Source organism: Jaculus jaculus, chromosome 3 (genome assembly GCF_020740685.1).
Source record: "Jaculus jaculus isolate mJacJac1 chromosome 3, mJacJac1.mat.Y.cur, whole genome shotgun sequence".
Classification (NCBI taxonomy): Eukaryota; Metazoa; Chordata; class Mammalia; order Rodentia; family Dipodidae; genus Jaculus; species Jaculus jaculus.
The window spans coordinates 11,510,439-11,536,115 of NC_059104.1; the positions used below are offsets into that span (position 1 = coordinate 11,510,439).

A 25,677-nucleotide genomic window follows, 5' to 3' on the forward strand; every position below is an offset into this window, starting at 1 on the left:
GAAGAGGTTTCCGGCTCAGAGGGATCCGATCCATTGGGGGAGAATAGTAATACTACTACTAATAATAATTAATAATAGAGGCGGGGGAGGGAGGTCGGTGCTCTCTGGAGGCATGGAGGTGGAAAGCAGGCTTGCTTTCTTCGAGGCAGCAGCACCGATACTTACAGAGCATGGGGTCTAGCACCCAAGGCTGGCTCTGCCCAGGAAGAGACTAAGGCCTTGGGAGGGAGGGAGGGAGGGTGCGTTCACCCCGGTCCGCGGCGGGACATAAGCCGAGAGGTGCGCGGAGCCCCGGGAACACCGAGGGCCCGCCGCCGACTCCCCGCGGCTACCCGCGCCACGCCGCAGCCGCCCCGCCCCGGCACCGCCGACGACGCTCGGCCTCCGACGAGCGCGTGACGTCAGCCGCGCCTCCGCCAATGAGGTCGGGCCTCGGTGTGTGAGTGACGGGAGGAGAAGCAGCCAATGGCAGCGAGGGGAGGGCGGGCCGAGGGTGGGGGGAAGAGTGAGAGCCCCGGCGCGCGCGCGCGCGGGGGGCTGCGGGGCGGCGCGCGGGGAGGGGGCGGGGCGGGGCGCGGCGGGAGGCCCCTCCCCTGCCGGCGGCGCGCGGGCGCCCCGGAGCCGCCGGAGTTTCTGCGCGCGCGTGCGCGCGCGCGCGGGAGGGAGATGCGGCCGCGGCTCGGGCTCCTTGCAGGTAACGCGCGCGCGGGGGACGGCCCGCCGAGGGCCGAGAGCCCCGCGGGGCGTGCGGAGGAGTTGGGCGCCGGCTCCACGTTGCAGCTGAGCCGTCCCCACCGTCCCCCGACATCCCGGGCCCCGGGGCGGCGGCGGCGGCGGCAACGGGGAGTGGTGGGGGGGGGGCGGTGCCCAAGCTTCAGCCCAGCTGCTGGACGAGTTAGCTCCGGGACCCGAGCTTGGGACCGGGGTCTCGGGCCGTGGGTAGCTTGCACCGCTCCCCCCCCGTGTAAGCAGCACCCGGGACAAAGAGAAGTGGGTGCTGGGTGCTCTGGCTTCGTGCGCTCCTCGGCCAGTCCCGTGCCGCGCGGGGGACTTCCTGGGGCTCCGTGCGTCTTGGGCGAAGCGGTCACCTGGCCATGAGTCCTCCCCACTCCGTGCCCTGCGCCTGGCCTCCAGCTGGCCGCCGCCAAGCGACGGATGGACACAGCCCGGCTGCTTGGCCGCCCGCCCGCCCGGGGTTCAGAGACAGCTTCTCTCCCACCCCTCCCTCGCCCCTCTCCCTGCCCCGCATCCCGTGCAGCCTGGGCAGTGCCAGCTACCCCGCGCTCTTCCGCTGCGGTGCGAGATCGAGATCGGGCGATGGCACGGACTGGGGGCTTGGGGGGGGGGGTTCCCAGCACTTCGCGGCGTGGGCCAGGAGTTGGGGGAAGCCGAGCAGGTGGTGCAGCGAGCGGGACCGTCTCCCCTCCCGCGAACTCCCTCCACGGGGCCGTCTGGGCTTGTGGATGTTGTGACTGTGGGCGCTCGTGTGTTTTCTTTCTTTTTCTTTTTTTAAACCACACACAAAAGAAGGGAGGGGTTACAGGAACGATCTAGCCACGGAGTCATTATTACACTTTGCTCTTTGCCCTCCCGCGGGGCTGGGGCGGAGGGGGGGTGGGGGGGCAGGATGGATGTGGAGAAATTCCTTGAGAAACAGTTTTACTAAATATTGACTGGATCCCTCCATTGTCCCCTCTCCTGGCATTGCCAACCAGCCAGCGCATCCCAGATGGAGGTGGAGTCAATGTGATCCTAGCTGGCTTAGGAAAATGTGTATAAGCTAGCAAGCTGGGAACTTTTTGGGTGAACCAGGCACTGAAGTCAAACCTTTCAGAAATCCTTGATCCTGGCAGTCACTGGGGTTTCCCTGTAGGAAATAGGCAGGTGCCAGCCCAGGGACAAGTTCTAGCTACATTTGGTTCAGTATCACAAGAGCAGGGCAGTGGAGATGATAGGCTTTCTTGCCTTGGGTACTCACAATGGGCGCTGTCCCCTCTTTTGGATACTAATGCTGGTCAGAAAGCATTGTGGTTCATGTGATTTCCAGAGGCTGTGTCATGTACCAGCTCTAGGAGGCCAGCCGGCTCATTTTCCAGCTGAACCCTTGTAGGCTCAATGTCACCCTTTGCTTTTTTTGGAGGTACAGGCTGCTGTGTTCCCTTGCTGTCTCTGGGTCCTCTGTTCTCTGCTCAGTGCCATCTCTCCTTTTGAGGAAAAAAAAAAAAAAACCTGCTTGAGGTCTTTGCGATCTTTTTCTTGGTGACTAATGAATTTTTTTTAACCCTCTGTAAATAGAGGCTTGATAATAGAAGTTTGAGGGAATGGGGATAAAAAGACAACCGAAGTGTAACCACGGTGGACGCAGTGCAGATAGGGGAGTTAAGTGACCGTCAGAGCCCTTCCAGACCTGGATGAAACAGCGCTGGAATGGAGGCCACTGCGAGCCTCCTGTCTGCCTCTCCATAAGGCGAGCTTACCGTCCATCCAGCTTTGAAGAAGGGGCCACGGTTAGCGGCAAGTCGTCCCCTGGTGAGCAATAGGGCATGCGGCTCAGGACCCATCACACAGAAATGAGAAAGCTTCCATCTTTATTTCACGATGTGGATACCAACGACGTCATTTACTGTTTAGGAAGGGAAGTTGGGATCAGGACCACTGTGTGGTTGTGGAATTTGTATAGACTCGTGGGAAGCCATGCGCCATAGATCTACCCAAAAGACGGCGACCCCTTTTCTCAGCTATGCCCTGGTCAGCTGTTGGACTGTTGGTGACCATGATGGTGGTACCATGGGTGCTCCTAAGGCACTAGGACTAGCTTGTCCAAAGCAATAGCACGAATGAGAACTAACTGGTTATTTGTTTATATCACTTCATCTAACCCTTACCGCGGCCTCCTGAAGAAAGGAGTGGTAGCTTGTTACACTTGCATGAGAACCTGAGTTTGGATCTCCAGCACCCAGATAAAATGACAGGCATGGTGGCTCACACCATACCACGCACTGGGGTTGTAGGGACAAGAGAACCCCAGAGCTTGTTGGCTACTTAGACTAGCCGAGTTCATGAGCTCCAAGTTCAGCAAAAGACCCTGTCTCAAAAACTCACATGGTTACACACATGCTGTCTACCTCTGGCCTCTGTGCATATATACGCACATGTGTGTACACACATACACATGCTTAAACAAAAGCAGTGGTGTCCTTTTACACTGACATGCTGGACCCTAGCAAGTGATCAACCCAAGTTTAGTAGAGAAATAGATACCAGACCTGCCTGGTTCCTGAAATGTAAGCACATGAGTAATGTAAGTCTCCCAGAAGAGTTGAGACACAGGCCTTATTGTCACTAACAGCCTCAGAGTCATCAAAGACAAAAATCTAAGGCAACTCATCCTTAGGAAGCCAAAGTAGCCCAAGATCACACAGTCAGTAAGCCCACATTCATCTGCCCTCAGAGCCTTCGCTCTCAACTGCTGAAGCAGGATGTGAGGGCGACATCTGTCACCCCATTGATCACCAGAGTCGATTGGGCTGATCTGGCTGGCTGAGGGGGTGTCTGCTTCCTCCCTCACCGCTCCTTGTGCGTCCCTTCTGAAGCTCTGTCGAAGGGGACGCCCTTCTCTGAATAGGGGAGGACCCCAGTCTTCAGTCAAGGGTATGCACAGCTGTGATCCTCTGCTAGAACCTCCAAACTGCCAGGCTGGACTCCAAGAACATCACATGGATTGCTAATGCATTTTACTTTTTTTTTTTTTTTTTGCATTTGCTAATGAAGCATTTTCTGGACTATTCTTACTCTGTGTGTGAACAGTGAATCCCTTAAGTTAAAAAGGACATTTGGCAGTGTTTTCAGTGGCAGCAAAACAGCAGAGGCCTTGGACTAAGGAGGATTCCCCTAAGTGCAGGGATGCTCCCATGAGAAGGCGAGAGCCAAGAGGGTGATGGGAAGAGCTGCACCCGCTTGAGGTGCCTCGCTGCCCTCACAAGGGAAAAGGACAAATCACTTTGAGATTGACCCAGCTATCACATTGATTTCCCAAGTGTCGGGACCTAGCCTACCAGAGCACCCCAGAGGTTGCAGTTCACAGTCCACCTGATACATATGTGGGCTGTTACTTGACTTGCTAGAAATAGTCTGAGAGACCACGGGTCTAATTTTGGAGCAGAGCGTGTTTCCTCCATTAGTGGTTGTCCTTTAAGACATTTGAACTTCCTGATAAACTTTTATGAAGTCACTGTCAGATATTTGGGGCTGTTGTAGTTAACATTCTCACTGCTGGCACAGAGCACCCAACCAAAAGCAGCTGGTGGGAGAGAAGTTTTTCTTTTGGTTTGTGCCCTTGAGGAAAAGCTTCATGATGGCTGGGGAACATGGCATGGGCAGCGGCTGGACATCACCTCTGCTGCAGCAGTTGGAAAACAGCAGCAAGAGAATGAGGCAGTCTTTGGTGAGGAGGAGTTGGCTGAATCACCCCTAAGCCCACCTCCAGTAACACCCCCCTCTCCAACAAGGTCCCACCTTCTAAACTGACACCAGCTGGAGCCCAAGCATTCAAAACACACGAGTGTTTGTGGGGAGCCTCTGATGGCAACCACCACAGGGGTTAAACCAGAGAGCATTAAGACCAGTTTTATGGCCTGTTCTGGCCCAGCTGCTCTTTAATGCATTTAAAATCGGTATAAGCTGTTTTCCTCCACATAGATCCCTCAGTGTTAAGGTATGGTATTGGTAACTTCCTTTGAAGTTAAGTATCTTTAAGTATCAGGAATCATTTTTTTTTAATTTTTCGTTTTTATTTATTTATTTATTTGAGAGCGACAGAAAGAGGTAGAGAGAGCGAGAATGGGCATACCAGGGCCTCCAGCCACTGCAAACGAACTCCAGACGCGTGCGCCCCTTTGTGCATCTGGCTAATGTGAGTCCTGGGAAATTGAGCCTTGAACTGGGGTCCTTAGGCTTCATAGGCAAGCACTTAACCATGAAGCCATCTCTCCAGCCCAGGAGTCATTTCTTTATCTGTTAAAAAGAAAAAAAAATCAGGGTCTTCATGGTGATTTGAGTTTGGTTTATAACTGTAATTGGGGTTTGGACAATACTTCCTCCTTTCAGTGGAAAGAAAAGGAAAGTGCAGAAAGTAGGTGGACTCTGTCTGGCCCCTCAACACTTATCTCATGCAGTGAGGCTCCAGGGTCAGGCAGTAAAGGAGTTGCAGTCTTTGATGTCTGGATTGTAAACCGGATTTTCTGCCTCTGGAAAGGAACCATGTTGCCATAGAATGGTTTGCCCCGCTGTCCATTGATCTGTCTCCACCCTTTCTCAGGCAGAAGGCTGTAGAAAAGAGGCCGGTAGCTTCCGATTCCTATGTGGTTGCCTCATTGACGTAGAATGTTCACTTGGTGATCTGGACCCAAATATATCCCAAGTGCCTCCGGGTCAAGGCAGCCTGGGGCCGTCTTCTCTCAGCATGGAAGGAACAGAGGCCATTCTCTCAGGGAGTACCAGAGTGGGTTTTCCGGATCATTCAGCTTCAGGGAAGGAACTGTAGTAGTGATAGCTAATCTCCCCTGAGCAGCCATTACAAGCCTCACTACAGCTGTGTGAGGCAAGCACTCTCAACACCATTTTGGGGGTGAAGAAATAGGCTCAGATTGCTCAAGAAACCCCTCAAATTTATACATGGCAGGCACTGAAACAGCCTGATCCTGACTGGTCTGGACAGGTCTGCCGAAAGCACCTTTGGAGGGTGTAATGGGACTGGGCGCAGAGAACTGATTCGCACATTCATCGTTGAGTGTTAAGCAAACCTTGGGATTGGCCCAAGGTGTTAAGCAAGTCTTGCTGCTGGAAAGTTCTTATATTGTGCAGAGTTCCACAGGAAGTAGAGGGGATTGAGAGCTAATAAATGGCAAATCTGAGGCAAAAGAAAAAAAAATGTTTACCTATTTGAAAGTTTAAAACAGAGAGTCTGAGGAGGTGGTTCGGTGGAGAACACAGGCGCCAGGAGCTGAGTTTGCTCCCCCAGCACCCACATAACAGACCTGTAACCCCAGCGCTGAAAGAAGCAGGGACACACTGGGGCCAACTGGTCAGCCAGGCTAACCAAGCAAGAAATGACACGAGCCCCCAGGGCCAGGGAGAAACCCCGTCTCAAGGAAGGAAGACGGAGGAGGGTGCACAGCGGCCCCTGACCTCTGCCCGTGTTGGCATGCACTGTGCACACCCGCCCACACGTACCCCATGCGCTGTAAACACTACACCCAGTAAAGTATGTAGTTTTAGCTTTTTTACCCAATATGGAGGGTCACGTCCTCACACAGAGTTATATCCCCTCTTTGGGACACTGTATTCCATAGTAGTTAGTCCCTCTACCTCTGTGTAAATCACCAACGAAGCAATCAGTTAGTCATAACCTTCCCCTAATGAGTGCCTGTTGCAGTTCGGGTCGCATTGCTGGTAGAAATCACCCAACCAAGAGCAGCTTGTGGGAAAAAAAAAAGAGGTTTATTTTGGCTTACAGGCTTTAGGGGAAGCTCCACGATGGCAGGGGGAAATGATGGCATGAGCAGAGGGTGGACATCATCCCCTGGCCAACATCAGGTGGGCAATAGCAACAGGAGCTTGTGCCAAACACTGGCATGGGGAAAGTGGCTATAACACCCATAAGCCCACCCCCAACAATACACTCCCTCCAGGAGGCATTAATCCCCAAATCTCCCATCAGCTGGGAACCTAGCGTTCAGAACACCTAAGTTTATGGGGGACACCTGAGTCGAGCCCCCACAGTGCCGTTGGATTTTCATGTGACAGGCTTGTGTACCTTAGTTCTACACGTTTGTTGTGAGCTCTGTCGGAGTCAGGATCAAAGTCATGTTTTACACACTACGCTCTATCCCTCCCACCAACACACACCCAGTGTGCCCTCAGGGAACGGGTATTAGGTTTTCTAAATTGAAGCAAAATTTTTTCTCCAAGCTTCGTAAGCTTGAACCTCTTAAAAATGACTTGCTTTATAGTTTCGTAAGTACAAGGTTCCATTATGTCAGTGTTTCTGAAGGGTAATGTGGTGGCTTGAACGAAATGTCCCCTACAGGCTCTTGTGTATGGAATACTTGGTCCCCAACTGATGGCAATTTGGGAAGCTTGTAGGGGGGAGACTTTGGAAGGTGGAATCTTGCTAGAAAAGGTGTGTCATTTTTGGTGGGCTTTGGGGTGATACAGCCCAGCTCCCAGCTTAGTACACAATGCTTCCTCCCTGCTGCTGTGAGGAGGAAGTCCAGGCTTCCTGCTCAGGCCTGCCTGCCGCCAGGAGACTTTACACTGGAAACAAACCTTTTCCTTCCACGAGCGGCTTTCGGTTGGGTGTCTCATACCAGCCACGAGGGAATAACTGCCACAGGTAACGTCAGAAACCACAGGGCTTCAGATTCTGCATGTAGTCTCAGGGCTCAGGACTCTTCCCATGTCCTGGGTAAATATATATATATATGTATAATTCAGTTGAGAGAAAGAGAGGCCCCTAGCCAGTGCAGATGAACTCCAGATGTATGTGCCACCGTGTGTATACAACTTACTTGGGTATCAGGGCACCAAACCTTGGTCCTTAAGCTTTACAGGCAAGCGCTTTAACCACTAAGCCATCTCTCCAGCCCCCAGGTGGTTTTTGTGTTGCTTAAAGTTCAAAGCCATGGTCTAACAGGCTAATGATTCACAGGTACAAAAGTCAGCATATGTGACTAGCTCTTACTTGCTTACGGCAAAGACGTCTACTGCAGAGGCATGCCTGACAGGTGATGGATACTCATGTGACATTTTTTTCTTCCTTGCAGATTTCTAGCCAGCATAATGCTGGAGCAAGGGGCCGGCAGCCTGCAGTTTCCAGGATGGCCGAACTGGATGCTGACTTGGATCACATCATTCCGTCTTCTGTCCTTCCCCCTTTCTGGGCCAAGTTAATAGTGGGATTTTCTTCCCTGCTGTGTTTTGCAAGGAGCTACGATGGGGATTTTGTCTTTGATGACTCGGAAGCGATTGTTAACAATAAGGTTTGTACCTTACTCAACTCTTCCGTGAAGCATAACGTGGCTTACTTGCTTACATCTCAGAATCATTCAAGCTGGTTGAACTTGGGTTGGCCATCTGTCTGGGTCTCAGTGGGCTGTAGATTCATTTTCTCTTTCTGTCTTTCCTCTAGTCTCTCTCTTTCTCTCCTTCTCCTTTCTCCTCTTACTCAATTCCTTAGTTTCTGGTTTTCAGTCCCTTCTTAGCCCCACAAGGCCCCATGTACACGTGCATCAGAGATGCCTTTCGGCTACAATTACAAAGCCTGGGTATTGCAGGACAGGCAGATGGAGTGTTTGCAGTTTCACGAAAAGTTTCCAGAACTGTGAAAGAAAGGGGGAAAAAAATCATCCATTTGCTGTGGTGATGGGTAGATCAAATCACTTCCTAAAAGTACACCCTCCGTAGCAGCCAGCAGCTGCCCGTGGCTCTCGCCGGTCACTGAGTGTGGGGACAGCATGCTGACTGCGTCTGGAGCATGAGCAGTGTGCTGCCCAGGGATGTCACATTCCAGGTCCCTTCATGTTCTGGACTCAAGTCTGCTGACCTTGCAAGAGCCCAGTCAATTTTGTTCAACAGTTGTAGCTACACCAGGTCAGGGAAAACCGTTCTTTTTCACTCTCCAGCCGAGTTGTGGAAAGGGAATGAAAAGATTTAAATGAAGTTAAAAGGACAAGGAAAGAAAGAAACTCAGGCAAGCAGTGGCGGAGCTCAGAAGTGAGGTGAGGCGCAGTCTCTGTGATAGACCCACTCATCAGACAGGTATGTTGTGTACGCACTGACTGGGACTTGGGGGAATGCTCCTGCTACCTCCAGGACATGTCATTTGCAAACTCTGCAACACCATCGTTGAATGCTTGTAAAAAAAGAAAAATTGGAAGTCAGGGTTGGAGAGATGGCTCAGCTTGCTTGCAAAGCCTGATGGCCTGGGTTTGATTCCCCAGCACCCACATCAAGCCAGCACACAAAGGGGCACATGCACCTGCAATTCATACACAGTGCCAGGGCCCATGCCCTTGCCCATGCTTCTCTCTCTCCCTCCCTCTCTCTCTTCCCTTACAAATATATATATATATATATATATATGTATATGTATGTATATATATATATATACATATGTATGTATATATATGCAAGTCATAGATTGCACCAAATTAGGAAGAAGTCATTTTCATATTGAAATGTTGAGGAAAACTCTTGTGTAGCAAGCATATATGCTGTGGGGTTGGAGAAACCGATGACTAGGGTTTTTTTTGTAACAAAATATTGTAATTCCTTCTCTCCATTTTGATAGTGCAAGTCAAGCACAGTTGCTTTTTTTTTTTTTTGAGATAGGGTCTCACTCTAGCCCAGACGGACCTGAAGTTCACTATATATTCTTAGGCTGGCCTCGAACTCATAGCAGTCCTCCTCCTACCCTAGCTTCACCTGTGCTGGGATTAAAGTTGTGTGCCACTATGCCCAGCAATGTTTGTTTGTTTATTTTGATTTTGACATGCTTCCTTTAATAAATAGGAAAGTCAACAAGGATAGAGCACATGAATGATGCAGTTATCTACTTATACCTGATTAATTTTTAAATTAAGAACATGCTTTGTATGGATACACTGTAGACTGGTACCATCTTTTCCCTCCTCCCTGCCCCCTTTCTGTGGGAGGCCCTTCTCAGCGGGGTTGCTGGCATTCCCCATGGCGTTGTGAGTTATGCTTTGTGGGAGCAGCAGACAGTTATTGGGGGGAGGCAATGCCTCTGGGCATGACGTCCCAACCTGTGGCTCTTACACTCTTTTTGCCTCTCTTCCATAAAATTCCCTGAACCTTGATGATATTGATACAAGTTTTCTGCTCGAGATTTCCTTTCGGATTCACCCACAAGTTACACTACATGACTCTTATTTGTTCTTTAAAAAAAAAAAAAATATATATATATATATATATATGTATATATATACACATACATATATATATATAAAATTTTATTTTATTTATTTGTTTGAGAGAGAGAGAGAGAATGGACACTCCAAGGGCCTTCAGCCACTGCAAACAAACTCCAGATGCATGTGCCACCTTGTGCATCTGGCTTACGTGGGTTCTGGGGAATCAAACTAGATCCTTTGGCTTTGCAGGCAAGTTCTTTTAATCACTAACCCATCTCTCCAGTCCATTTATTTATTCTTTTTAACCATGTTTAAAAGAAGTAAGGAGCTCTAAGCAACTGTGTCACATTGAAGGCTTGTTAGCCACAGAATGACTTTTACATAAGGCTTTGGTTTTTAATTCATTTACTTATTTTAGTGAGTTTCTTGATCCTTCCACTTGGTTATATAAAGGGTTGATCCACAATCAGTGTTGGAGAATTCCATTGAGCTGAGACACGAGCGGGGTCTGAGAGGTGGCTTGATGGATTAGATGCTTGTCATGCAAGCACGGGGACCTTAGTTCGAACCCCCGGCACCACATAAAAGCTGAATGTGACACTGTGTATCTGTAATCCTAGAGCTGAGAAGGCAGACACAGGATTCCTAAGGTTTACTGGCTAGCTGGTCTAGCCAAGGCAGTTAGTTCTGAGTGTAGTGAGAAGACCCTGTCTCAGAAAATAAGATGGAGGGCTGGAGAGATGGCTTAACAGTTAAGGAGCTTGCCTACAAAGCCAAAGGACGTAGGTTCGATTCCCCAGGGCCCATGTAAGCCAGATGTACAAGGTGGCACATGTGTCCGGAGTTTGTTCACAGTGGCTGGATGCCCTGGCACACCCATTCTCTCTCTCTCTCTCTCTCTCTCTCTCTCTCTCTTCTTCTCTCAAATAAATAAAAATAAAAGAAGGGCTGTCATCTACTTCAAAAAATCAAGGTGGCAAGAGATTGAGGAAGACAGTTGACAGCTGCTTTTGGCCTCCATATTCCCAGTTACGCCCACGTCCACACCACACATGCACCCACACATGTGTGCAAAATGAAACAACTATGGGCTGAGGTATGTCGGGTACCCTGATGCATTTTACAGACCTTTGCCTCTGCTCTGTGGGGTCTGGGTGGTATATTGCAGAACAACACTTCACACCCTTGTCCTAACTTTCCAGCCCTGTTTCTCTGTTCTTTGGAAGGCACGCCTCTGCAGCTGGCACCGCACCTGGGTGACGTGAGTGGGCAGTTGCTGGGTCTGGGAGCGTTGGCATCTGTTCTGCATGTGCCTCCTTGAGGTGCTCAGTTGACTGTTTTCTTCCATGAGATGGTAATCTCAGAAACAGTTGAATTAGGAGGAATTTCAGACACGACCCATTGTTCCCATAACCATGAGGGGCAAATTGACCTGCCTTTCTATCGCAGCCCTGCTGCGTGTAGGCTGGGCCTAATCAAATATTTAGACCTCCATTGGTGTTCATTTTCGTTTGCAAGGAGGGTGAGGTGCTGCCCTCAGCCTCCTCACTACTGAGTAAGCACGTTAGTGACGCGGAGAAAGGAGTTAGCAGGTAGATCCTGTCATCTTAGCAAAACACCTGACCAGCTCCTAGGAAGGCTAAAGCTGATCCCCACAGGACGTCATGATGGGAGTCAGGTGCCCAACTTGGCGTCTGTTCTCTCTTTTTTTTTAAATAAAGAATTCCTAAGCTTTTTTGATTTTTTTTTTTTTTTGGTTTTATTTATTTATTTATTTATTTATTTGAGAGTGACAGAGAAAGAAGCAGAGAGAGAATGGGTGCGCTAGGGCTTCTAGCCACTGCAGACCAATTCCAGAGGCGTGCACCCCCTTGTACATCTGGCTGACGTGGGTCCTGGGGAATCGAGCCTTGAACCAGGGTCCTTAGGCTTCACAGGCAAGCGCTTAACTGCTAAGCCATATCTCCAGCCCTGACCCCTCTTTTCAAAGCTTTCCCTTTGAGCCGGGAGGCACTGGAGAAGCGAGTACTGAACACCATGGCCAAGCATGGATATTTCTTGTGAGAGGATTGTGTGGCATTGGACCACCTCTTCTGTTTGGCATTGGACCTCCTCCTCTTGTGTGCTCCAAGACCATTGTTAGGAAGCTGACAGCAGCCTGGGCTCTTCTTTTAAGTGCACCTACCTGCTGGAGTCAGGAACGAGTCATGGGAAGATGTGAGGCCAGGAGGTAGCTGGACAGGCGTGGTGACATTTCAGAAGCATGTCTTGTCATCCTACTTCTTGGAATACCAACCAGGCTTCCAATGATTAGGAAGTGTGGGAGGTTCTCACTCCCCTTGTTTTTTTGTTTGTTTTTTTTTTTTCTTTCAAGTTTTATTGTTTATTTATTTGAGAGAGAGAAACAGGCATAGAGAAAGAGAGAATGGAGGTGCCAGGGCTTTCATCCTCGGCAGACAAACTCCAGTCACACATGCCACCTTGCGCATCTGGCTTAACGTGGATTCTGGAAAATCTATCCTGGTTCCTTTGGCTTTGCACGCAAGCACCTTAGCCACTAAGCCATTTCCAGCCCTCTCTCTCTCCTTTAATAGAGCTCCTGGGCTTCAGAGACTCAGGGCCAATTTGGTTAGAAAGAGGAATCCCAACCATTACACTGGTCAATGCTTAGTGACTCTTAATCTCTAGGCCCCAAAACATTCCAGTTGAATTTAACCTTAGTAATTGGATCTATTTCTTCTACAGTACCTTTCTTTACCTTTTATATCCATTAGTATCAATGATTTTAAAAGGTTGTATTTTAAATATCTTTTAAAAACATCTTGAGTGTTTAATACTAAATACAAAGTTAAATTGCCTCAGCAGAAAGAAATACAGTTTTAAAAACAAATTTAGTAATTTTCTCTTCAAAAGATATGCAGATTTCTCCGCCCATCCCAATTTCACAGTCCACTTAACTCATGATCAAAAGTCAGAAATAGGCTTAGCAGTTAAGGCACTTGCCTGCAAAGCTGAAGGACCCAGGTTCAGTTCCCCAGTACCCACGTAAGCCAGATGCATAAGGTGATGCATGCCTGTGGAGTTTACTTGCAGTGACTAGAGGCCTTGGCACACCCATTCTCGATCTGTCTCACTCTTTCTCATAAATAAGTAAATAAACAAAAAGAAATGTTTTAAAAATAAAAGCCAGAAACTTAGAAAGTTGTACTTTGGATGGGGAGATGGTTCAGTGGTTAAAGGCTCTTGCTTGCAAAGCCTGACAGCCTGGGTTATATTCCCCAGGACCCACGTAAAGCTGGGTGCGCAAAGTGGTGCATTCATCTGGAGTTTATTTGCAGTGGGAAGAGCACCCACAATTGTTCATTAATACTCTCTCTCTCAAATACATAAAAACATTTTAAAGTTGCATTTATCCACACTTGTTTGAACTGGGGTTGTTTTGTGTCGCCTTATTTAGCTGGATCTGGAAGGGGAGTGGCGATCTTGTTGGCTGAGTGGTCCACTTGTTTGGTACACATTCAGTACCTTCTGTGCACGGAAGAAGCTTGTGTGGCCTCCGCTTTATGGTCCTCTAGACAGTGGTGCAGATAAGCAGGGTTATAAGTCACCAGTGTGCCAGGCACTATGGAGACAGGTGTGAGATGCCCCAGGACTCACAGAAAGGGAATGAGATCCAGCCAGGGTATCAGAACTTCATGGCTGAGATGCAGATGGCGAAGGAGCTGCACTGTGAATGGTTGAGGGGAAACATCAGGGCAGACCTGCCTGTGCCGAGCAGCTGGGGAGGGAGCTTACAGGAGAACGGAGGAGTATGCAGCTAGCCAGGCAGTCCTGCTGAGAGCAGTTCTGCTTAGAGTGTGAGGATGCAGGGCCCCTGTTAAGAGGCTTGATCACTTCTAGAGAAGGGACGATGAGCCCAAGGCTAGTTGGAGAAAGGGAACGTACGCAGAGCTGACAGCTGCGAGGCAGCTTCAGGGACACACTGAGAACTTGGGTCCAGGGCTAGGGGAGGATCGTGAGCCGTTTACCAACAGTGTCCATTGCGTTGTGTTCCTATAGGACCTCCAGGCAGACACGCCCCTGGGAGACCTGTGGCACCATGACTTCTGGGGCAGTAGACTGAGCAGCAATACCAGCCACAAATCCTACCGGCCGCTCACTGTCCTGACGTTCAGGTGAGGAGCGACAGCAGGAACGGGGGTCACCCACCCGAGGTGTGCACTTGACCTTGAGCATGGCTGTGTCACTCTCTTCCCAGCCAGGGCCCTATCACTAGACTGCGGCGTCCAGTCAGTGGGTCTTAGGTGGGTAGAGCCACTCGTGTATGTTACGAAGCCTGTGGTAACTCCAAGTCTGAGGGAGTGTGAGCCACACGCAGAGTGTGAGCTGTGTCTGAGGAGTGTGTGTCACTGGAGAGTGTGAGCTGTGTCTGAGGAGTGTGTGTCACTGGAGAGTGTGAGCTGTGTCTAGGGGTGTGTGTCACTGCAGAGTGTGAGCAGTGTCTAGGGGTGTGTGTCACTGCAGAGTGTGAGCTGTGTCTGAGGAGTGTGTGTCACTGCAGAGTGTGAGCTGTGTCTGGGGAGTGTGTGTCACTGCAGAGTGTGAGCTGTGTCTGAGGAGTGTGTGTCACTGCAGAGTGTGAGCTGTGTCTGAGGAGTGTGTGTCACTGGAGAGTGTGAGCTGTGTCTGAGGGGTGTGTATCACTGGGGAGTGTGAGGCTGTGTCTGAGGAGTGTGTGTCACTGGAGAGTGTGAGCTGTGTCTGAGGGGTGTGTCACTGGAGAGTGTGAGCTGTGTCTGAGGGGTGTGTGTCACTGGAGAGTGTGAGGCTGTGTCTGAGGAGTGTGTGTCACTGGAGAGTGTGAGCTGTGTCTGAGGGGTGTGTCACTGGAGAGTGTGAGCTGTGTCTGAGGGGTGTGTGTCACTGCAGAGTGTGAGCTGTGTCTGAGGAGGGTGTGTCACTGGAGAGTGTGAGCTGTGTCTGAGGGGTGTGTGTCACTGCAGAGTGTGAGCTGTGTCTGAGGGGTGTGTGTCACTGGAGAGTGTGAGCTGTGTCTGAGGGGTGTGTGTCACTGCAGAGTGTGAGCTGTGTCTGAGGGGTGTGTGTCACTGCAGAGTGTGAGCTGTGTCTGAGGGGTGTGTGTCACTGGAGAGTGTGAGCTGTGTCTGAGGGGTGTGTGTCACTGGAAAGTGTGAGCTGTGTCTGAGGGGTGTGTGTCACTGGAGAGTGTGAGCTGTGTCTGAGGGGTGTGTGTCACTGCAGAGTGTGAGCTGTGTCTGAGGGGTGTGTGTCACTGCAGAGTGTGAGCTGTGTCTGAGGGGTGTGTGTCACTGGAGAGTGTGAGCTGTGTCTGAGGGGTGTGTGTCACTGCAGAGTGTGAGCTGTGTCTGAGGGGTGTGTGTCACTGCAGAGTGTGAGCTGTGTCTGAGGGGTGTGTGTCACTGCAGAGTGTGAGCTGTGTCTGAGGGGTGTGTGTCACTGCAGAGTGTGAGCTGTGTCTGAGAGGTGTGTGTCACTGGAGAGTGTGAGCTGTGTCTGAGAGGTGTGTGTCACTGCAGAGTGTGAGCTGTGTCTGAGGGGTGTGTGTCACTGCAGAGTGTGAGCTGTGTCTGAGGGGTGTGTGTCACTGCAGAGTGTGAGCTGTGTCTGAGGGGTGTGTGTCACTGCAGAGTGTGAGCTGTGTCTGAGGGGTGTGTGTCACTGCAGAGTGTGAGCTGTGTCTGAGGGGTGTGTGTCACTGCAGAGTGTGAGCTGTGTCTGAGGGGTGTGTGTCACTGCAGAGTGTGAGCTGTGTCTGAGGGGTGTGTGTCACTGGAGAGTGTGAGCTGTGTCTGAGGAGTGTGTGTCACTGGAGAGTGTGAGCTGTGTCTGAGGGGTGTGTCACTGGAGAGTGTGAGCTGTGTCTGAGGGGTGTGTGTCACTGCAGAGTGTGAGCTGTGTCTGAGGAGTGTGTGTCACTGGAGAGTGTGAGTTGTGTCTGAGGGGTGTGTATCACTGGGGAGTGTGAGGCTGTGTCTGAGGAGTGTGTGTCACTGGAGAGTGTGAGCTGTGTCTGAGGGGTGTGTCACTGGAGAGTGTGAGCTGTGTCTGAGGGGTGTGTGTCACTGGAGAGTGTGAGGCTGTGTCTGAGGAGTGTGTGTCACTGGAGAGTGTGAGCTGTGTCTGAGGGGTGTGTCACTGGAGAGTGTGAGCTGTGTCTGAGGGGTGTGTGTCACTGCAGAGTGTGAGCTGTGTCTGAGGGGTGTGTCACTGGAGAGTGTGAGCTGTGTCTGAGGGGTGTGTGTCACTGCAGAGTGTGAGCTGTGTCTGAGGGGTGTGTGTCACTGCAGAGTGTGAGCTGTGTCTGAGGGGTGTGTGTCACTGGAGAGTGTGAGCTGTGTCTGAGGGGTGTGTGTCACTGCAGAGTGTGAGCTGTGTCTGAGGGGTGTGTGTCACTGGAGAGTGTGAGCTGTGTCTGAGGGGTGTGTGTCACTGGAAAGTGTGAGCTGTGTCTGAGGGGTGTGTGTCACTGGAGAGTGTGAGCTGTGTCTGAGGGGTGTGTGTCACTGCAGAGTGTGAGCTGTGTCTGAGGGGTGTGTGTCACTGCAGAGTGTGAGCTGTGTCTGAGGGGTGTGTGTCACTGGAGAGTGTGAGCTGTGTCTGAGGGGTGTGTGTCACTGCAGAGTGTGAGCTGTGTCTGAGGGGTGTGTGTCACTGCAGAGTGTGAGCTGTGTCTGAGAGGTGTGTGTCACTGCAGAGTGTGAGCTGTGTCTGAGGGTTGTGTGTCACTGCAGAGTGTGAGCTGTGTCTGAGGGGTGTGTGTCACTGCAGAGTGTGAGCTGTGTCTGAGGGGTGTGTGTCACTGCAGAGTGTGAGCTGTGTCTGAGGGGTGTGTGTCACTGCAGAGTGTGAGCTGTGTCTGAGGGGTGTGTGTCACTGGAGAGTGTGAGGCTGTTCTTGAAGGCGCTCTGCTTGAGAGCACTGGCTTTCATGGCACAGACCAAGTTGGACTGCTGCAGAGGCATCAGCACGGCCCCTGCACAGGAATATTATGCAAATCAGTGGAGCATTCCATATTTCTTTCAGTGTTTGGAGATTCTCCTCTTCCTGTTTCATTAGCTCCCAAGGGAAGAACAACAACAGAAATGAACTGTAATCTTCCTACCAATATAATAAAGTCAATATTTAAAATGGAAATGAAACTTAAAATCACCTCTCGGGGCTGGGGCGGTGGTTCGGTGGGTAAAGGGCATGCTGCACATACATGAGAACCTCAGTTCAGACCCCCAGTTGGCACATAAATGCCATGTGTGGTGGCATGGTTATCGTCCCAGTGCAGGCGAGGCAAAGATGGGCTATCACTGGCCAGTCTGTCTAGCCACACCAGGAAACTGTAGGTTCAGTGAGAAACTTTGTCTCAAAAAAACAGGGTGAGGGCTGGACAGATGGCTTAGCGCTTAAAGCACTTACCTGCAAAGCCAAAGGACCCAGGTTCGATTCCCCAGGACCCACGTAAGTCAGATGCACAAGGTGGAACATGCATCTGAAGTTGGTTTGCAGTGGCTGATGGCCCTGGCACATCCATTCTGTCTCTGCTTTTCTCTCTCTGTCTCTTTGTCTGTCTGTCTGTCTCTCTGTCTCAAACATAAAAATTTAAAATTTTAAGAAATAGAGCAATAGAGAAGAACACGTGTGTCAGCCTTTTACCTCCATATTCACATGTGTGTGTGTATGCATGTAGACACACATGTACCATATACATTGGAACATGCAGTCACGTGTCCACATACACACATAAAAATTTTACTGCCCCATTCCTTAATCAGAGCTACTTTTTTTTTTTGAGGTAGGGTCTCACTCTGCCTCAGGCTGACCTGGAATTCACTGTCATCTCAGATTGGCCTTGAACTCACAGTGATCCTCCTAACTCTGCCTCCCAAATGCTAGGGTTAAAAGTATGCACCACCACGCCTGGCTAGAGCTGCTTATCAAACAGATACAGTTGCCTCCTGGAGAGTCTTTATTCATGCCTGTTTCTGGGGCACATTTCAATTCTTGTGTGTAGTTCTCACAGGGAAGCATAAAGTGATGGATTACAGCCCCCAGCAGTTTGGAAACAGTCAAAAATAAGAATTGGTGATTGCATGAAGGTGTTCTGTTGAGAAATGCATGTTAATATCATGTCTCTTGGTATACACTTCTTCCTGTTTTGTACTTAAAACTGACCATCTAGGGCTTGGTAGATAGTTGGTAAGCACTCGGTGACATGCTTCATTGCAAACATGCAGACCTGTGTTTGATCCCGGAACCTGTGTAAAAAAAAAAATGCCAGGCATGGTAACATGCGCTTGTAATCCCAGCACTGTGGAGGTGGAGACCGTCAGATCCCTGGGGCTCACAGAACAGCCAGTCTGGCTTAATTGCTGAGCTCTGGGCCAGTGAGAAACCTTATCTCAAAAAAGGTAGAAGACTCCAGGCCTGGAGAGGTGGCTTAGCAGTGAAGGTGCTTGCCTGCTAAACCTAAGAACCTTTGTTAGGCTCTCCAGGTCTCACATAAGCCAGACACACAGTGACACAGCATGCAAGGTCTCATATGCACACAAGGTGGCGCATGCATCTGGAGTTCCAGTGCAGTGGCCGCAGGCCTTGGTGCGCCCATGCTTCCCCCCCCCCCCCCCCCCGCTGCTAATAACTATTTTTTTTTAAAGTAGGTGACACTTGATAATGACTCTCAAGTGTATCCTCTGGCCTCGACACACATGTGCCCTCTCGAATACATGAACACATATGCACACAAAACTGTCTACCAAGCCAGGCGTGGAGGCACATGCCTTTAATCCCAGCACTCGGGAGGCAGAGGTAGGAGGATCACTGTGAGTTCAAGGCCACCCTGAGACCCTGTGGTGAATGCCAGGTCAGCCTGGGCTAGAGTAGACCCTGCCTTGAAAAAATAAACAAATAAATAAAAACTGGCTACCTTTCCTTTTGACTTTCATCTCCATGAATTTTCAGTCTCTTCCCCTATGATTCCCCTTTACTCCTTACGTCTCCCTCTCTGTGGCTAGTGGCATTCACACTACTTCTTCCGGCTTCTTGGGGGGGGGGGGGTTGGCACGTTTATCCTGGTGCAGCTTCCACCTGGGGACCACCACGTCCTGGGGAGTGAAGCCGTTGCATTGTGTTGCGTTGCATTGCGTGTGCTTTCACACCTCCAGCCTGAACGCCCCGTGCTTGTTTTCAGGATCAACTACTATTTGTCAGGAGGTTTCCACCCCGTGGGTTTCCACGTGGTCAACATCCTCCTGCATGGTGGCATCTCTGTCCTGCTGGTGGACGTCTTCTCGGTGCTCTTTGGCGGCCTGCAGTTCACCAGTAAAGGCCGGAGGGTGCACCTGGCCCCCAGAGCGTCCCTGCTTGCGGCTCTGCTGTTCGCCGTCCACCCAGTGCACACGGAGTGTGTAAGTATCGCTCCTTTGTGAGGCTGCCTGTGTGAGCTGGGCGTGGTGGCACACATCTTTAATCCCAGCACTGGGGAGGCAGAGGTAGGAAGATCACCATGAGTTCGAGGCCAGCCTGAGACTACAGAGTGAATTCCAGGTCAGCCTGGGCTAGAGTGAGACCCTACCTCGAAAAACAAAAACGAACAAACAGAACTGAAAGATCCAGCAGTTTCTCTCCAATCCCCTTTTGCCGGATGTGGTGGCCCACGCCTTTAATCCCAGCACTCGGGAGGCAGAGGTAGGAGAATCGCTGCGAGTTTGAGGCCACCCTGAAAATATAGGGTGAGTTCCAGGTCAGCTTGAGCTAGAGTGAGACCCTATCTCGAAAAAGCAAAAGAAAAAAATCTGCTTGTGTGTAAGAAATAAAATAGCCATGCACTGTTTTTATTTTCTCCCTCAGGCTGCTTTGGCATGGCTCCTACACCACCATTTTACTGGAAGTCTCTGTCTTCATTTTCTAACATAGGCTTTTTATTTGTTCCTTTGGTTTCTAGAGGTAACACGTGCACGCCGCGGGCTGCTTTAGAAGTAGGAGACGCCCGCTGTAAGTGGTCTGCCAGACTCACGCGATGGTGTCTGGGTCAGAGACATCTGTCTTTTGCACACATAGTAACCCACAGCACTAGGAGAGGCTTTAACCCAAGGTGGGGTGTGATCTCTGGTGGCACTGCCTGTTCAGTATACGTGGTGACACCAGCCAGGAGAGTATAAATGCTGATGTCTGACTTTAGGGTCTAAATGTCAGCAGCTAAGAACCTTTCTCCATTGCAAGTCCTGGGCTAGGTTTTCTATGGTAACTTGACAGCTTTATGATCCATGGGGGAAAAAAAATCACCTTTCTTAATACAATTAGCATCAAAAGGCTATGGTGTGAGATGATCTGGTACTACATTTTACAGGCAAGGCCATGGCCTGAGAGGATAAATAAAAGGGAATGTAGGATAGATTTAAGTCCTGGCTTCCCGCTGCTCCAAGGCACAAGGCCAGGGCTGAGGAGATGCTGGCATTCACCATTGGTGAAGCAACTCTGCCTTCCTCTTACTCCTCCCTCCCTGGATGGCCTCGGACCCTGAGGACAGCCCCTTGTAGAACCCTGACCCGAAGTCCTGGGTCAGGTGTCTGTGCCATCAAACTGTTGGTGAATATGGTCAGGACGGACTGCTGACATCTATGGGGTTGTCTGGAAATGTTCACATGCACACCCGAACCCTGTACCAGATTTCACTCGTTACTCCTGTGAGCATGAAGCCCGCAGAATGGAATACTGCATGTACTTTTATTATTTGTCTCACAATAGACTTCTGCAGTGAATAGAGATTTAAATACCTACATTTAACCAATTGTCCTATTGAACATCTTGAAGAAAATTCTAAAAGCATCGAGCAGAATTCCTATTTCCTGGCATCTGATTTTTGTTAAGCTGTCTGTTCTTTGGTACCAAGAGTACCATGAAGTTCTTATCACTATTCTCCTCTGGTATCTTTTTACAATTTTACCTTATTATTATTTTTTTTACTTCAGTAAATTCAGAGGATTTAGGGTCTGGATGTGCTCACACACACACACACACACAATCTCTCTCTCTCTCTCTCTCACTCTCTCTCTCTCTCTCTCTCTCTCTCCTATACGTACAGTCTAGGAACATGCTAATCTTAAGAGTCCATGCTTCATGTCTGTAAAAGGATTTAAGGCAGGGCAAACCACAGGGAGAAGAGAATGTTCATCTCTCACTACCATTCACTGTCAGCCATTCAAGCTCCAATTTTAGGAAAATGGGGCTAATTAAAAATTAGCATTCAGAGACAGATATTTACTATGCTCACCTTTCATTATTTTGGCAAATAGCATTCAATTTCCTCTTAACTGCTTTCCCCTATTATCTCCTACTTACATTTTAAAACACCCGCTTTTACCACATACAAAGAGCAGGACACCTGGAGCTTATCTTTAGGTGACAGAGAGCACCCCACAGGTATCTTGCCAGCACTGAGGAGGCAGCTGGTTCTCTGCTGTGGGCCCCCCATCCTGCCTCCAGCTCCCTGTGGCATGAGGATGGGGGGGGAAGTCGGGGAAATGGATGTCTCTCTGTATATGAAGGGAACGCGGTGGCGCTGCGGGCCCTTCAGATTTAGTAGCATGTACTTCTTTATTCATCGTAACGTGGTTTGTGCCTTTACTCCCCCCACACACACCCCGGCCGGGAACACTGAAAATGTTTTTGCCCATTGCATAGAAGCACCTACATTTTTCTAGTCTGTCAGGGTACACCACCACCCAGGGGGCCTGAGCTGAGAGGGGACTTAAAACCACGGTGGCCCCAGGCCAGTTGGGAGGAGTTGTTTAACCTGCAGTCTGGTCACCTTCCAGACTTTCTGATTGGCAGGAAAACCATTGCTATTAACGTTACTTGCCCCTCACCTGCTGTGACTCTATTGGCTTCCCTTCCTCCCTTCCTCTTTCCTGTCTCTCTCTCTCTCTCTCTCTCTCTCTCAGTATATGTCACCCCAAATCACTCGGGGTTGATTACAGGCACGTGAGGTCTCAGACCGGAGTGGTGCCCCATGGAAGGGGTAGCCAAGGGCCGGGTTGCCTGGACCCTGGTAGGCCTGCGTTTCTGCAGCTTGGGTTGTGAGGATGGAGGCTTCCAGAGCCTCCTTGAGGACATGAGCGCCACTGTGTGGGATGCACTTTCTTTCCCTTCTTGCTCCAAGCATGGGTAAAGATTTCCAGTTGTCTGGATTCTGATGTCCGAGAAATTCAAGCTTCCTTAAGACTTCTTCACGTCCACTGAACCCCGACTTTAAATCAGAAGGAATTCACTGAGGGGGGGCTTCTCCTCTACTCTCCTCCCGCTCCTTCCCCACTTCCTGTTTGTGACCCCTGTGCAAATTGTCCCTTGTGAGAAAGTATCAATACCGTCTGTTTTGTGGATATGGGCATGTGTGATGATTTCTCCAGAAAACCCTGACAGGAGTGTTTGAGATACTTTGGAAGAAAAATTGCAGTTTGTATGGAAGTTGACCTAAAAATACATATTATGCAAATCTCAAAAAAATAAAAACTAAAAAGATAGCCCTGTCTTCCTGATGCCCATTCTATGCAATCTCTCTTTAACTACTCTTGAAAAAAAAAATTCTTTGAAATACTAAATGCTTTTTTTTAACTTTAAAACACTTAACATGCATCAGAATTTTTGTTTTTAAATTTATGTCAGACAATATAATGTACATAGCTTAAATATTTGGGGTGCCAATCAACAACAAAAAAAGTCTTTTCTTTTAAACCAGGTCTTTCATGTTTAAGATTCCTCTCTGGGCTTGGGAGGGCATTGTGTTTACTTTACAAGCATGAGACCTTGAGTTTGGGTTCCTCGCACCCATGTAAAAGTTGGGCATGACAGTGTGTTCCTGTAATGCCAGCACCGGGCAGCTAGCAACCAAAGGACCTCTGAAGGACACTGGCTGGCTAGTCCAAATTAACACTAGGTGGCTGCAGGCCATTGATAAGCACTGTCTCAAAAAATTTTTGTGTGATATTCCTGACAGTAATTCTCGAGGTTGTCCTCTGGCCTCCACACACACATGTCCACCCACACACAAACCATAAATAAATAAGATCTTATTTCTGAGCAATTCTTTACATGTACCTTGGCACCCAGGTGTCAAGGGGCTTCTGTAGTATGATCCCTTTGGTCCTACCCCCATAATTCAACCATCTCACTTACTTTGTGTAGCTTCACTTCCCTCTAGGTCTCCAGTGCACCTCCTGGTTTGCTTTCCTCCTGTGCTGGGGCTCCGTGGTCCCTTGGACAGGCTGCTCTGCACTGGTTCAGTCGCCTCTCTGCTCTGAGGGTTTGAGTCCTGGTCGGTTCTCAGCATAGCTCCTCATTCCTATATTCTGATGAGAAGACAGACTATCCACCTTCCCCACTTCCTTTCCACCCAGCGTTCCTCAGAGGTGCTGCCCTGCCTCCCCCTGAACTTCTGTGTTCTTTTCTTTCTTGCTACTTCTCCCTATTTCTGGAAGTGCCTTGTGGGGTTTCACAAAGGGAGTGGAGGGAGCCACACCATCTGTGTAACTGCAGCTCTGGTTATTTTTCTGTGTCCTTGATTGAATGAACTTACCTATTGCAGTCAGCTCCTTGCTGCTGAGACAAACATCCAACCTGAAGCATCTTAGGGGAGGAAAGGTTTCATTTCAGGCTTTACAACTCCCGGGGCACACCACGGATTGGAGGAAGACAATGGCTCCCTTCATAGATCCAAGCCAAGAGACACCATTAACAGCCAGCACCACAAACCCACTGGAGCGCCAACCGCTCTGAACCACCTAGGCAGGCTGGACTTAGATCCACCCTAAACCCACCTCAGGGCTGAACTCCAAGATCTGCCCCCACTGACATGCCCCCTGTAACAGGGCTGGGGGCTCAGGTAGGAAGTTTAGTCAAAAATACCTGAGTTGGGCTGGAGAGATGGGTTAGCAGTTAAGCACTTGCCTGTGAAGCCTAAGGACCCCAGTTCAAGGCTTGATTCTACAGGACCCACGTTAGCCAGATGTACAAGTGGTACATGCATCTGTAGTTTGTTTGCATTGGCTGGAGACCCTGGTGTGCCCATTCTCTCTCTCTCTCTCTGTCTCTATCTCTGTCTCTGTCTCTTTCTCTCTGTCTGTCACTCTCAAATAAATAAAAATTTAAAAAAAAATCCTCAGTCTATGGGGCCATGCATTCAAACCACCACCTTACCTTCTGAATATTCCAGAAATGTCATTTTGTCATCATTTCATTCATCAGGTTGTTTAAGCCTTCATCATGCTGTCAAGTTTATTTCAGGTCAGTCTGTTCCGTTCCTTGCTTCCCTCTGTCTCTCTGTCCACTGACAAGCTGTGCCTAGAGATGGTTCGTCAGCTCATTCGGTCCTCTCAGCTGTGCCCTCACCATGGGTTCACCTCGGCCTCTCATGTGTCCGGGGGACGTGCTCCTGAAAGGCACCCCGGCTGGCCAGTGAGCACACAGGCGTGGGGAGTGATTTCCACGGACTCTGAATTCTCTTGCCTGTCCTCTGAGAAGCCATTAATGTGCCAGCCACTAAAGTGATTCCTAACCTCTTAGGGAAACGTTGGTATGTCACATTCAGGTGCCAGTTAAGAAAGGACACCCCATAAACTAGGCCGGTACTCATGAGTGGAATTCCGTGTCTTTCTTTGCCATGAAACATCTGGACAGTTGTTGGAATCATCAGCCTAGAGGAAATCAACAGGGTTCATTACCACAAACCAAAAAAAAAGGAAGGGCAGAGTTATGTGGAAACTGAGGAAACAGAGGATAGGAATTCCATTCTGTTTTCACCTCGTCATCTTGTTAATCACTTTTGAAGTGCTGTACTTTTCCAGCTTAACACACTTCACCAGTTTTGGTCAGAAGGGAGGAGAAGTTGGAAGAGGTAGCTCAGAAGGACCACGCCTGTCTTTTTCCATCTATCCAACAGCTGACTCTTAACCCACGTCTCACTTGCACATCCTTTGTGTTTGTAATCAAATTTTACTTTTTTCGTATCATGCCCTCTGAACTGCCAACATTTTCAGTTGAAAATCCTCCGTGGACCGTCAGAAGCCCGGCTGCCAGTGTAGCAAGTTGATGGGTCGCTCTTCCATACAGCGTGTTCAGTAAGTCGGCTTCTGCCGGACACACGTATCACCCTTGTGTGCAGCTCACAAAACAGCTCTCAGTCTGTTCAGAACAACCCAGTTTCTCTTGAAACAGTGAAATCACATTCTATACTAAAAAGAGAGAAGAGAGCTAAAGAGATGGCTTAGTGGTTAAGGTGCTTGCCTGCGAAGCCTCAGGATCCAGGTTCAATTCTCCAGGCCCCACGTAAACCAGCTGCACAAGGTGGCACATGCATATGGAGTTTGTTTGCAGTGCCTGGAGACCCTGACATGCCCATTGTGTGCCTACCCCCCTCTCTCTCTCTCTCTCTCTCTCTCTCTCTCTCTCTTCTCGCTCTCTCTCTCTCTCTCTCCTCTTGCTCTCTCTCTCTTTTAGAGATATTTAAAATTTTTTTTTTTTATTTTTTGGTTTTTTGAGGTAGGGTCTCACTCTAGCCCAGGCTGACCTGGAATTCACTATGTAGTCTCAGGCTGGCCTTGAACACACAGCAACCCTCCTACCTCTGCCTCCTGGATGCTGGGATTAAAGGTGTGTGCCATTACGGCCGTCTCTCTCTCTCTCCGTCTCCAATAAATAAATTAAAATAAATCTCAGCCGG

At 49.6% G+C, this 25,677-nt stretch overlaps 1 protein-coding gene across 1 annotated transcript in view; it reads left to right on the forward strand.

Annotated features, from left to right (window-relative positions):
* The first annotated feature begins 613 nt into the window (after window positions 1-613).
* Window positions 614-25,677, forward strand: part of Tmtc4 (transmembrane O-mannosyltransferase targeting cadherins 4) — a 76,238-nt gene continuing 51,174 nt past the window's right edge. Inside the window, exons 1-4 of the mRNA XM_045145370.1 lie at window positions 614-694; window positions 7,824-8,039; window positions 13,992-14,107; window positions 19,153-19,369. Of these exons, the coding sequence (XP_045001305.1) occupies window positions 7,878-8,039; window positions 13,992-14,107; window positions 19,153-19,369 (495 nt within the window). The 5' untranslated portion in view covers window positions 614-694; window positions 7,824-7,877. The remainder of the gene's footprint in view (window positions 695-7,823; window positions 8,040-13,991; window positions 14,108-19,152; window positions 19,370-25,677) is intronic.